Source organism: Eschrichtius robustus, chromosome 2 (assembly GCF_028021215.1).
Source record: "Eschrichtius robustus isolate mEscRob2 chromosome 2, mEscRob2.pri, whole genome shotgun sequence".
In the NCBI taxonomy this organism is placed as follows: Eukaryota; Metazoa; Chordata; class Mammalia; order Artiodactyla; family Eschrichtiidae; genus Eschrichtius; species Eschrichtius robustus.
In genome coordinates this window covers 33966994-33981735 of record NC_090825.1, presented here as the reverse complement: position 1 = coordinate 33981735, position 14742 = coordinate 33966994, and the positions used below count along the sequence as shown (strand labels likewise).

Below are 14742 nucleotides of genomic sequence, written 5' to 3'. Positions count from 1 at the left end.
CATTACAATTTGCTAAAATTGAGAAATCAGTTACAGTATATAAATTAAAAAAAAAAACAGTATACGTGGGTACACACATAAAACAGTGGCTATGGAGAAGGACAATATAATGGAATGAAATTTGGGGCATAATACCAATCACCTAATCCTAAATTAACTTGACATAACAAAAGACAATTAAAGAAAAAAGAACCTCCAAACAAATATTTCTGTTTACGGATGGAGGAGAGAGAATACAAATAATTTTGTTTAATTTTACTCCCTACGTAATTCTAAGTCATAACATTTTGGAGTTGAAAGTGGTGTGACATGCCACAGATGAAGGCTGTGCAGCAGGTTACATTTCCCAGACAACTGAGGCCCAGAGAATTGACCTGCTTTTCCCGAGTCTATGACAGAGCTATGACTTGAATCTCATTGTGTAACTTCCAGTTGAAAATTTACACAATCTTTGTTCAATTATTTGCATTATCTAGGCTTTCTAAATAATAACACGGTAGGGGTGCACCCACAATTGACCATCAAGAAAGAAAGATTTACTTTTTGATACTTGATCTCTTTTTGGTAGAGAGCACATGCCTCAGTCACACAGTTTACATGACTGAGGTCATCTTAATCTGTTTACCATTTTGAACATCTGAGGAAAAGGTACTGGAAAAAATAAAATGAAAATTATCATTTTGTCTGTGGGAACATGCAATGGAGAGTTAACAATTGTTGTAATGCTGTGGTTACAATGAAGCTGATGATAAACATTTAATGCTTGATCCCTCTACCTTTCATTACCTTTAATAATCTTTTTCTTTTTTTTAATCCTTTCTCCTCTTCCATTTAGGATTCCAGTTTTATTAGGATCTATAAAGTGATAAAAGTCTTAAATTTCACAATGAAAACTAAAGATCTGCAGCTTTCTGATGTCTTTTTGAAAGCACTTAACCATCTGCCTCTAGAATACAACTCTGCTTTATACAGCCGGATATTTGATGACTTCGGGACTCACTATTTCACCTCTGGCTCCCTGGGAGGCGTGTATGATCTCCTCTATCAGTTTAGCAAGGAAGAACTAAAGAACTCAGGTTCGCTTTCTTCAACCTTCATTTTTAACTGATAAGATAGTGTGCAATACATTTTTCTCTTTCTCTATCCTTTTAGTTCTTCTTTATTGACTTTATTTTGACCCTGCTTTATTTCCAAAATGATATGAAGAAAAACCAAAAAGTACACACTCAAGGAAATAAAATAAAAATATAAAATTCAGACAAAAAGAAGAAGGAAAAATAAATAGGCTTCACCTCTTTGGGCATCACATTTGACCCAGAATTTCCTGACATTTAAGAACATCATAAGCTGCTCAGTAGTGGTAAACTAAAGAGAGATGCATGCCATCACCTCAAGGAAAACAAAATTTGTCTTGGAACTAAACTCTAAAAGATAATTTACTTATAGCAATTTTATAGGAGATAATAATTTTATAAAACTGTAATTACAACAAATCCACTGGCAGTCTTTTTTCTTTCTTTCTTCCTTTTCTTTTTTTTTTTTTTTCTTGGCCGTGCAGCTTGTGGGATCTTAGTTCCCAGACTAGGGATTGAACCCAGTCCCTCAATAGTGAAAGCGTGAAGTCCTAGCCACTGGACTAATTCTTTTTCTTTTAATGATTTTAACTGAAAGTCAGAGCAAAGGATGAAAAGCAATTAAGGACTTGACAAGGGACTAAGTTAATATGGGCCAGATATGCACCTATTGGTGACAAAACTTGAAACCAGATGGGAAGCACTTTCATTTGAGGAAAGGTTGCAATTTTATATCTTGGGATATAATCAGTGATATTTTTTGGCTTACATATAAAATAACAATATAAACCTTGGTTTAAAAAATAAATCTTGGTTTCTTATTATCCTAGATTGCCAATATTAATTACTATTACTTAAGTACCTTTGTATAAATTTTTCAGGCTCCTGTGTGAAATGACACAGCATCCTTGTGATGCTTCTATCTTGAGAACATGGCTAGGAAATTGTATAATAACCAGAATCCAACTGACAGATTCCCCTAAGTAAATCAGAATTCTTGATCATTTAACTTTTATACAAAAGAAATTAAGAATTTATTTTAAAAGACACCAAGCCAACTCTGAGGTCAATAGAGTTTCAATCCTTCTGCTCTTATATCTCATTATGGCAAATAGTAATGTTTAATGGGGCTTCCCTGAGTCCTCCTAAACCTTAATTGATCAGATGTCCATCATTATCTGCTTTTTAAGAGAGGAGATGTAATAAATGTCTTTGAGAAAGATTTTCAGTAAGAAGGTCTTCAAAATTTTTTGCCTTACAGAGTTACTGAAATCCAAAAGACTTATGCTGTGATGGGCTTTCCACACTGCCTGCCTCTTATGTTTCCTTACAGTTATCCTTTCCACTGGAGCAATGTTTGCTTGATGAATTTCATCAACATTTATGCTGAGCAAAAATCGTTCGGGGAAGTCTCTGGTCCTTGACTCGGTTTCATCTCACCCTTGGGATAAAATTATTCTGGTCACTGCTGCTGTAGCCGAGAATAATTTCTCACTTGATAAGCTATACTCATCATGCATTCACAGCAAAGCCTCTAAAGGCTTAGAGTTCAGGTCAGTTAAAGAACTATGTGAATCTTTAATCAACCATCCAGCATTTTAATAGTTGAAGCCCCATAACAAAAATGAAGAGTGATGAGCTATACTTTCTTCCTGAAATATTCTCACCTTCCATTTTTTTCTCTTTAAATAAAAATAGAGACTTCAGTCACAGAGCCACACATAATAAGAGAAAGAAAGGGAGTTTGAGATATGATATAAAACTGGAAATATATAACCATACACACCTATGTACACATACACACACTATATATATACATAGTATTTATAGTATGTGTATATATATTTATATTTAATATATTAAATAAGATATATATCCTTATATTCGATATTTTTATATGTAATATATATTCTTATAGTCATTAAATATGTGCATATCCATGTATATATGTACTTCTCTGAGTCACAATAATAATATTGGAGCTCAATTTTAATTGTGGTTAAGATGAAGCTCACTCAGACAGAAACAAATCTCAATAAAATGGAATTCTCCGGAAGGTGTGCTTACCTGTTTTTGCCCACCCTTCAGATGAATACATATTCTGGCCTCCTCCCTTTTCCCTCTTTTAGTCCTTCTCCCCTTACTTCTCAATAATGTAGAGTTAGAGTTTAGGCTTAGTTTTTATTTGCTTTATTCAATAAGAATTATTTGCTTTATTCAATAAGAATTATATCCCTTGTCATTAATTTTTTTTAAAATGAATACTTCATAGTACTTTCTCTAGTGCAAGAAGAATAAAACAAAATTAAATTGCTTTTTATTTGCATCCCTTGATTTATTCCTCTACTGCACAGTGTCCCATAGTCAATTTAAAACCTTGAATAAAAGTTGGCATTGCTTCAGTGTGCAAGGTAAAAAGAATTTCAGGAATACAGAGAGAACATTAAACAATTAAAATATCATGTTATACAAGATGGTAATTTTAAAGTCCTTTGACTGGGAAGTTATTTTCTGCTCTGAATTAGAGGAGAAAAACTATACACCCCACTATTTATCAGTATGACATTTTTGGTTGACACTGTTGACCTTTGCCCAGTCAGAGTAGCTGAGGACATTTCTGAAATACTCATCCCTGTGTCACATCAGAGGGACACTCAGGCTTGAGAGGGCAAGTGCTTCAGCATCAAGAAACTCCTGTGTCAGTGTGGATATGGGTCAGGCACAAGCTATAGGACATCTTGTGAAGAAGAAAAGGCCGGCACAGAAATTCACTGATAAAGCCTTGATATTTTGATCACTGCATGACCAACACCATGACTCATAAGAGAGATTCATCATTCAAATCTTTAAGCATTCTCCTATAACCCTCAGCAAATGTAATTAACTAACTTTATAGTTAATTAATTATGGTATAATTAGTGGATTGGTCACATACAATTTAATTTTCACTTATAAATCATAGAAACCTAATGAAAGGATGAGTTGTGCACCACAGACATATTAAATTCCTCACGTGGCCTAAACATTTACCTGACCCACTTATAAGAACAATACTACCAGAAGAAAAATGAGTCGTGTTTATTCAGTCTGACCAAAACAGCCATCAAACCAAGAATTCTTCACTCCCAACCTGTAATACATTTCTTTGAATGGGTCAAACTATTGAAAAAACTGTGAAGTAGGAAGCCCCATTCCCATGTACTCAGCCTCATTCCTCGGTGATCTGCACCCTCAGGTTTAAATTTCAGCATCATACTCACATGACGCATCCAGCTCTGAAAACATTCTTCCCTGCCTCTTGTAACCTGCAACCCTAAGAATCAGTATCTGATAAACTACTTTGCTTTAAGGTGCTTAAGAGCTCACATAACACCTCTATCTCTCATGAGCTTGTATTTTTCAAGGCGATTTTTAACTAAACATCAAAAAACCTGGATTCTAGTTTAGGTGTTTTGGGTACCAGGTCAGGTGACTTGGGAAGCTGTTAAAAAAAAAAAAAAAGGAAACATTTATTCTCCTCAAATTACCCCAGATAGGCAGTACCACGTTAGCCTCCAAACAGCCAGACCTATTTCTCTGTGCTCTGTCGCACTCAATCCCTGACATCCCCATTGGTTTTGAAGTCATTAAGAATAATGGCTAGCATTGGGGTGGGAAAGACTGGTTCAGATACCAAAATCTTTAACAAATGATGCTTCGAAGTTTGTTAAAAGATAAGAACAATGAAGACCAAAGGAATTAGAATTGGATGTCCTGAGCTTCAGAGCATCAAGACTTTTACAAGAGTTATAAAACTGTGGCGTGTCATCCTATGAAAGCAGCACTGGGAAACTAGGACGATATCAAGCCCAGCTTCAACTCCTAAAGAGGCTGGGAATGAGGCAGCATCAACCTCCCTTGGAGACAGTGGTGGAAATATATCAAGTATAGGCTTGAATTAAGATGAGGAGAAAGAGCGAACAGTCATCGAGGACATAAAAGAAGAGTTCATGAGCCAGGAAGTCAGAATTTCTGAGAGTAAAATGAAAGGGTTTTGGAGGTAGAGGTGGAGTGAGCAGCTAAGTCAGGGAGGGGAAGTATAGCCAAGTATGAGAATGAGTGTTCCAAGAAGGAGAGGTGACCAATGAGATTTACATTTTAGATGGTGAACGGGAGAAGAAGTGAAATGGATTCAGTTCTCACAGAATCAGCTGCGGCCCCAAAAGAAGACCTGACAGTGGGGCACCAAACAGGGCATGCGTTCATCTCTTGACTTGTGGGGCTATACAAGGGCAGTGGCCAGCAGGACGGGAAAGCTTAGAGACTTATTGTGTGTAGGCAACATGGAGACGCCAACATGATCCCCATGGGGGAGACGGCAGGGACTCATATATACCTCTTCTCTTCAGCATGTCCCAGGGCTTGTGAAGGACTGCCTCTGTAGTAAAAGCCATTAATCATTCGAGCTCACGGGAACTGGAGGAGTTGTGTGCTGATATGGAGCACCTGTAGCTCCCCAAGTGCCCAGACCCTCATGCTCCTCTTCCCTGAATTCTCCATGGTACACTCTCAGGGTTTTTTGCTTGTATTCCATTTCCTAGGTTTAACGAAGGCAGAAGCCCAAAATTGCATCCGGGTTGAAACAAAGAAACGCTTCCTTTTTTTTAAGAAAACAAAAGTGGAATACCGGTGCACCACTAACAAGCTGTCAGAGAAATATGGAGGTAACAGTGCTTTCTCTTAGCAACTTACCCAGTGCGTCCTGACTGGCAGTAATTTAAGTACCATATTGCACATGACTGTGACTATACTATTTTTCACTTTTCATTAGTTTCATTTGTTTGTCTCAGAGCCCTATGTGTGGTGGGGGAAGGGAGCAAATCAAATATTAGTACTACTTAAAAGGGGACATGGTTAAGATTTTCTTTATCTCCTATTTAGTTTGTTTAACTGAATGCACATTTATTGATTCTTCCTCTCGGCCAAACTCAGTATTAAGCATTGTAAAGTACAGATGGGCATGAACTAGGTCTTCCAATCAAGGAACTTACAAAGTAAGGATACATATAGACAACCATTAAAAATACAGAAGATGTGGTACATATATACAATGGGATACTACTCAGCCATAAAGAAGAATGAAATAATGCCGTTTGCATCAGTGTGGATGGACCTAGAGATTATTATACTAAGTGAAGTAAGTCAGACAAAGACAAGTACCATATGATATCACTCTTATGTGGAATCTAAAATATGATGCAAGTGAACTTATTACAAAACAGAAACAGACTCATAGACATATTGTAGAAAACAAACATGGTTATCAAATGAGAAGGGGGGGTAGGGATAAATTAGGAGTTTCGGATTAGAAGATACAAACTACTATATATAAAATAGATAAACAAGGTCTTACTGTATAGCACAGGGAACTATACTCAGTATCTTGTAATAAATCATAAAGGAAAAGAATATGAAAAAGAATTATATATATGTGTGTGTATATCCATATATATGAAAAACTGACTCACTCTGCTGTACACCAGAAACTAACACAACATTGTAAATCAACTATACTTCAATAAAAAAAAAAAAAAAGACAAATAAGCTGTAAGAGAAGTACATTAAAAAGGCTCAGGCAGCAAAGCCAGAAACCTGAGTGCTGTCTTTGATTTCTCCCTCCCTCTTTCTAGCCTCTACATCCAATAAGTAGTCATTCCTCCTCCTTAATATTTCTCTCAGTTTTCCCAGCTCTTCATTTCCATAAACATGCCTTCCATTCATCATTTCCAACCTGGATTACCACAGAGGCCTCCCAACTGGTTCCCTTGCCTCTGGTCTTGCCTTCTTCCAATCTATTCTACACATTTTCTGTTAGAGGAATATTCTCCAAGGCAAATCTTATCATGAAACACTCATGCCTTAAACTTGTCATGGTTTCACATAGCATTGAAGATAAGTTCCTGCCTCTCTCTCTGCCTAGCTAAACTTTATGTAGTCTCCTAAATAAGTCATGCTCTCTCCTGTGCCTTGCCATTATAAATAACTCCTTCCTCTGTGTAAAATTTTCTTATTCCCTTACTCTTCCTGACTGATTACTACTTCTGCTCAGAACAAAGGAAATCAGAATCACAAAAACTCCCAAAATATAAAGTTTATATTGTCATGGGAGGACAGCCAAGGAACAGTTAATAATATCATATTTATTATAATAATAAATAGGTAGTTTTAAATATCAGAGCCTATCAATGGTCTACATGTGGATGCCCATGTTGAGCATAAGCAAAATGAGAGCTGATCTGACAACTACACATTTGTATTATACCCCCCAAAAAAAGAACAGTCTGCAAAGCAATCAACCTAGTAATATAAACCAAAGAATGTACAGATTCTATACCAGTTTGTCTTGCAATAGAATAATTTAATAAGAATGTGAATTCAGTAAATCAAAAGCTCAGAGATGAAAACATTAAATATAAGAATTAATTGAAAAGGAAGATTTCAAAGCAAGGTACAAAGACAACAAATATTGAAGAGTATCGCCATTATAGTTATAAATAGACACTGCAAGTTCAAAATATAATTGTCTGAAGATAAAATTAATAAAGAAAAGATCTAAAGTAATTCATAATGAAAAAATCCAGATATTAACCATTATTAAAGAATATCTAATGGAAATGGAATGACAAATGTAATTCAATAGATGGGAATTAGTGTTCCTGAAATAGATAGCCCAAGAAATGAAACAGAAAAACTAGTTTTTTAAATATATATAAATAAATATACATACATATATATATAAAGTCCCTGAAATAAAGGAAGAAGTTTGTCTTATTTGTATCAGAAATATTGTTCAAATATACAATTTCAAGACAAATTCTAGTTAATTAATAAATACAAAGATTTTTTAAGTGAATTCAAGTATCCTAGCTGAAAGAACAAGTTCCCTACAGAATAACAACAAAATCTGGCTGGCGTCAGACTTCTTCTTGACAAAATGGAAAGCTACAAGATGATAAAGGAATGTTCACAAATTTCTAAAAGAGAACAGAAAATGTGTTCATATGTAGAGGTAACAGAAAGACATCTCAAAACATGAGAGAATTCTGGAAATATTCATTCTTGAATACTTACTGAAAAAAAACTACTCGACTATAAAATCCATCCAACATAGAGATGAAAAAATGTCAAATATGAATTCTAGTTTTCACCTTGTAGGGACACTGCAAAATCAGAGACTATTGCAATAGTCTCCAAACTGGTTAATCAACTATCAATCCTGCCCAGCTGACACATTTCTAATATTCCTGAATTGTGTCAATTCCCCAACCCAAGTTTTTAGTGCCTGGCTTTTAGCAGATTCTCAACTAATGCTTATTAATCACAATGACAATTTGCCTAAAAACAAAGACACATTTATGTTGTTTTCTAAACGCAAAGCACACTTGAGAACATAGATTTGGATGGACTGGTTCAAGATGGCAGAGTAGAAGGACGTGTGCTCACTTCCTCTTGTGAGAGCACAGGAATCAAAACTAACTGCTGAAAAATCATGATAGGAAGACACTAGAACTCACCAAAAAAGACACCCCACATCCAACACAAAGGAGAAGCCACAATGAAACAGTAAGAGGGGCGCAATCACAATACAATCAAATCCCATAACCGCTGGGTGGGTGACTCACAAACTGGAGAACAATTATACCACAGAAGTCCACCCACTACAGTGAAGGCTCTGAACCCCATGTCAGGCTTCCCAACCTGGGGGTCTGGCAACAGGAGGAGGAATTTCCAGAGAATCAGACTTTGAAGGCTAGCAGGATTTGATTGCAGCACTTCAACAGGACTGGGAGAAATAGAGACTCCACTCTTGGAAGACACACACAAAGTAGTGTGCATATCAGGACCGAGGGGAAAGGAGCAGTGACCCCATAGGAGACTGAACCAGACCCACTTGCTAGTCTTGGAGGGTCTCCTGCAGAGGTGGGGGGCAGCTGTGGCTCACCATGGGGACAAGGACACAGGCGGCGGAAGTTCTGGGAAGTACTCCTTGGTGTGAGCCCTCCCAGAGTCCAACATTAGCCCCACCAAAGAGCCTCTAGGCTCCAGTGCTTGGTTGCCCCAGGCCAAACAACCAACAGGGAGGGAACTCAGTCCCACCCATCAGCAGACAAGCGGATTAAAGTTTTACTGAGCTCTGCCCACCAGAGCAACACCCAGCTCTACCCACCACCAGTGCCTCCCATTAGGAAGCTTGCACAAGCCTCTTAGATAACCTCATTCAACAGAGGACAAACAGCAGAAGCAAGAAGAACTACAATCCTGCAGTCTGCGGAACAAAAACCACATGGACAGAAAGATAGACAAAATGAAAGGGTAGGTGCTTCCCTGGTGGCACAGTGGTTAAGAATCCACCTGCCATGATATACTTAAAGTGATGAAAGGGAAGAAACTACAATCAAGTTTACTCTACCCAACAAGGATCTCATTCAGATTCGATGGAGAAATCAAAAGTTTTACAGACAAGCAAAAGCTAAGAGAATTCAGCACCACCAAACCAGCTCTACAACAAATGCTAAAGGAATTTCTCTAAGTGGGAAACACAAGAGAAGAAAAGGACCTACAAAAACAAACTCCCCAAAATTAAGAAAATGGCAATAGGAACATACATATCAATAATAACCTTAAACATGAATGGATTAAATGCTCTAACCAAAAGACACCAGCTTGCTGAATGGTTACAAAAGCAAGACCCATATATATGCTGTCTACAAGAGACTGACTTCAGACCAAGGGACACATACAGACTGAAAGGGAGGGGATGGAAAAAGATATTCCATGCAAACGGAAATCAAAAGAAAGCTGGAGTAGCAATACTCATATCAGATAAAATTGACTTTAAAATAAAGAATATTACAAGAAGCAAGGAAGGACACTATGTAATGATCAAGGGATCAATCCAAGAAGACGATATAACAATTATAAATATATATGTACCCAACATAGGAGCACCTCAATACATAAGGTAACTGCTAACAGCTATAAAAGAGGAAATCGACAGTAACACAATCATAGTGGGGGACTTTAACACCTCACTTACACCAAAGGACAGATCATCCAAACAGAAAATTAATAAGGAAACACAAGCTTTAAATGACACAATAGACCAGATAGATTTAATTGATATTTATAGGACATTCCACCCCAAAACAGCAGATTACATTTTCTTCTCAAGTGTGCATGGACCATTCTCCAGGATAGATCACATCTTGGGTCACAAATCAAGCCTCAGTAAATTTAAGAAAATTGAAATTATATCAAGCATCTTTTCTGACCACAAGGCTATGAGATTAGAAATCAATTACAGGGAAAAAAATGTAAAAAGCACAAACATATGAAGGCTCAACAGTATGCTACTACATAACCAAGAGATCACTGAAGAAATCAAAGAGGAAATCAAAAAATACCTAGAGACAAAAGAAAATGAAAACACTATGATCCAAAACCTATGGGATGCAGCAAAAGCAGTTCTAAGAAGGAAGTTTATATCTATACAAGCCTACCTCAAGAAACAAGAAAAATCTCAAATAAACAATCTAACGTTACACCTAAAGGAACCAGAGAAAGAAGAACAAACAAAACCCAAAGTTAGCATAAGGAAAGAAATCATAAAGATCAGAGCAGAAATAAATGAAATAGAAATGAAGAAAACAATACCAAAGATCAATAAAACTAAAAACTGGTTCTCTGAAAGGATAAACTAAATTGATAAACCTTTAGCCAAACTCATCAAGAAAAAGAGGGAGAGGACTCAAATCAATAAAATTAGAAATGAAAAAGGAGAAGTTACAATGGACATGGCAGAAATACAAAACATCCTAAGAGACTACTACAAGCAACTCTATGCCAATAAAAAGGAGAGCCTGGAAGAAATGGACAAATTCTTAGAAAGGTATAACCTTCCAAGACTGAACCAGGAAGAAATAGAAAATATGAACAGACTAATCACAAAAAATGAAATTGAAACTGTGATTTAAAACCTTCCAACAAAAAAAGTCCAGGACCAGATGGCTTCACAGGTGAATTCTATCAAAAATTTAGAGAAGAGCTACCACCCATCCTTCTCAAACTCTTCCAAAAAATTGCAGAGGAAGGAACACTCCCAAACTCACTCTATAAAGCCACCATCACCCTGATACCAAAACCAGACAAAGATACTACAAAAAAAGAAAATTACAGACCAATATCACTGATGAATATAGATGCAGAAATCCTCAACAAAATACTAGCAAACAGAATCCAACAACACATTAAAAGGATCATACACCATGATCAAATGGGATTTATCCCAGGGATGTATGGATTCTTCAATATACGCCAATCAATCAATGTGATACACCATATTAACAAATTGAAGAATAAAAACCATATGATCATCTCAGCAGATGCAGAAAAAGCTTTTGACAAAATTCAACACCCATTTATGATAAAAACTCTCCAGAAAGTGAGCATAGAGGGAAACTACCTCAACATAATAAAGGCCATATACAACAAACCCACAGCAAAGATCATTCTCAATGGTGAAAAACTGAAAGCATTTCCACTAAGGTCAGGAACAAACAAGGGTTTCCACTCTTGCCACTATTATTCAACATAGTTTTGGAAGTGTTAGCCACAGCAATCAGAGAAGAAAAAGAAATAAAAGGAATACAAATTGGAAAAGAAGAAGTAAAACTGTCACTGTTTGCAGAAGACATGATAGTATACATAGAGAATGCTAAAAATGCCACCAGAAAACTACTAGAGCTAATCAATGAATTTAGTAAAGTTGCAGGATACAAAATTAATACACAGTAATCCCTTGCATTCCTATGCACTAACAATGAAAGATCAGAAAGAGAAATTAAGGAAACACTCCCATTTACCACTGCAACAAAAAGAATAATATACCTAGGAATAAACCTACCTAAGGAGGCAAAAGACCTGTATGCAGAAAACTATAAGACACTGATGAAAGAAATTAAAGATGACACAAACAGATGGAGAGATATACCATGTTCTTGGATTGGAAGAATCAATGCTGTGAAAATGACTATACTACCCAAAGCAATCTACAGTTTCAGTGCAATCCCTATCAAATTACCAATGGCATTTTTCACAGAATTAGAACGTAAAATTTTACTATTTGTATGGAAACAGAAAAAACCCTGAATAGCCAAAGCAATCTTGAGAAAGAAAAACGGAGCTGGAGGAATCAGACTCCCTGACTTCAGACTATACTAAAAAGCTACTGTAATCAAGACAGTATGGTACTAGCACAAAAACAGAAATATAGATCAGTGGAACCCACCACCTATGGTCACCCAATCTATGACAAAGGAGGCAAGAATATACAGTGGAGAAAAGACAGTCTCTTCAATAAGAGGTGCTGGGAAAACTGGAAAGCTACATGTAAAAGAATGCAACACCATACACAAAAATAAACTCAAAATGGATTAAAGACCTAAATGTAAGACCGGACACTATAAAACTCTTAGAGGAAGACATAGGAAGAACACTCTTTGACATAAATCACAGCAAGATGTTTTGTGACCAACCTCCTAGAATAATGGAAATAAAACCAAAAATAAACAAATGGAACCTAATGAAACTTAAAAGCTTTGGCAAAGCAAAGGAAACGACAAACAAGATGAAAAGACAACCCTCAGAATAGGAGAAAATATTTGCAAACGAATCAATGGACAAAGGATTAATCTCCAAAATACATAAACAGCTCATGCAGCTCAATATTTAAAAAACAACCCAATTAAAAAATGGGCAGAAGACCTAAATAGACATTTCTCCAAAGAAGACATACAGTTGGCCCAGAGGCACATGAAAAGATGCTTAACATCACAAATTATTAGAGAAAGGCAAATCAAAACTACAAAGAGGTATCACCTCACACCGGTTAGAATGGGCATCATCAGAAAATGTACAAACAAATGCTGGAGAGGGTGTGGAGAAAAGGGAACCCTCTTGCACTGTTGGTGGGAATGTAAATTGATACAGTCACTATGGAGAACAGTATGGAGGTTCCTTAAAAAACTGAAAATAGGATTACCATATGACCCAGCAATCCCACTACTGGGCATACACCCAGAGAAAACCATAATTCAAAAAGACACATTCACCCCAGTGTTCATTGCAGCACTGTTTACAATAGCCAGGTCATGGAAACAATGTAAATGCCCTTCGACAGACGAATGGGTAAAGAAGAAATGGTACATATATACAATGGAATATTACTCAGCCATAAAAAAGAACGAAATTGGGGCTTTTGCAGAGATGTGAATGGACCTAGAGACTGTCATAGAGAGTGAAGTAAGTCAGAAAGAGAAATACAAATATCGTATATTAATGCATATATGTGGAATCTAGAAAAATGGTACAGATGAACCAGTGTGTAAGGCAGAAATAGAGACACAGATGTAGAGAACAAACGTATGGACACCAAGGGGGGAAAGCGCTGGGGGGGATGAATTGGGAGATTGGGATTGACATATATACACTAATATGTATCAAATAGGTAACTAATAAAAACCTGCTGTATAAAAAAAAGAAAAATAAGAAAAAGAACTTAGATTTGTCTATTTCTAACCCTGAGCTACTTTGATTAAATCATTTGACTCCAAACTTTTATAATCTATAATGGTACCATTAAATTTTTTTGAGGATATATCCCTAATATATGTATACTTACTAACAAATGTTTGTAAATATATTATTCTAAAAATACATTATGGACAAAAATATATACAAGTGTAGAAAATAGAAAATATCAAAAGATAATCTATATGAAATAAACAGAATTTTTCCTTGTCTTGCTCATATCATAATGATAATACTTCATAAAATTCCTTAAAATTTTTGATATGTTTTGAGAGTGCCTTGCTGTCAAACTCATGTTGTGATTGATGAGAAGCTTGTGGAAGAAATAGAAGTGTCTGTTCTTCCTTCTATTAGTTGTTTTCCTTATGTTTACACTGTTGGTATCATCTTCAGTCTGCATTTTCTTTCTGGAATCCTTTTAAGCAATTTATTCACTTGTAAGCATTCTGTTCGAAGCAGCTAATAGAATAGCAAGTAGACTTAAATAGTTTTTGCTTCAGGGTCCCATGCTTATCATATATAGCTCTTACCAGTGTCAATCCATTTATGACATATATCAATCTGCATGTCAGAGTCACTGTCAATAGGTATATGATATATTGGCAAATAATAATTTCTCCCTTATTTTATATGAAAATTAAATGCAAAAAAACTCTAAAATTTTCTTCTTATACCCCTCTTAAGCAGCTCACTTTGAAAAGGACCATAAGTTTTTCATAGAAAGAGTATTTCACCCGTTGTTCTAATCATCCTAGACTCTCTTACTATAGAATTTCTAAACAGTTAGGGGCGTGGCTGACCCTTACTGACACTCCAGAACAGACACCAGATTAATGCCATTAACTATTACCCATATCACTAGCTTCTTTTCCATTTGATTTTATTTCTCACTATATTTTCTTATTACTCAGTTTCTACCCATATTAAAGACACCATTAGTTAAGAGGAATTGTTTTGAAAATTTATATGAAAGATCTGTGCTGTATAGAGTAAACGCCATTACCTCTAACGCAACACTGTGCCAACTTTTAACTTGAGGTTT

General features: G+C 36.1%; 1 protein-coding gene across 1 annotated transcript in view; it reads left to right on the top strand.

Annotated features, from left to right (window-relative positions):
- The window catches only part of C6 (complement C6), a 92472-nt gene that overhangs the window by 36893 nt on the left and 40837 nt on the right, over positions 1–14742 (top strand). Inside the window, exons 8-9 of the mRNA XM_068535284.1 lie at positions 836–1076; positions 5654–5776. Of these exons, the coding sequence (XP_068391385.1) occupies positions 836–1076; positions 5654–5776 (364 nt within the window). The remainder of the gene's footprint in view (positions 1–835; positions 1077–5653; positions 5777–14742) is intronic.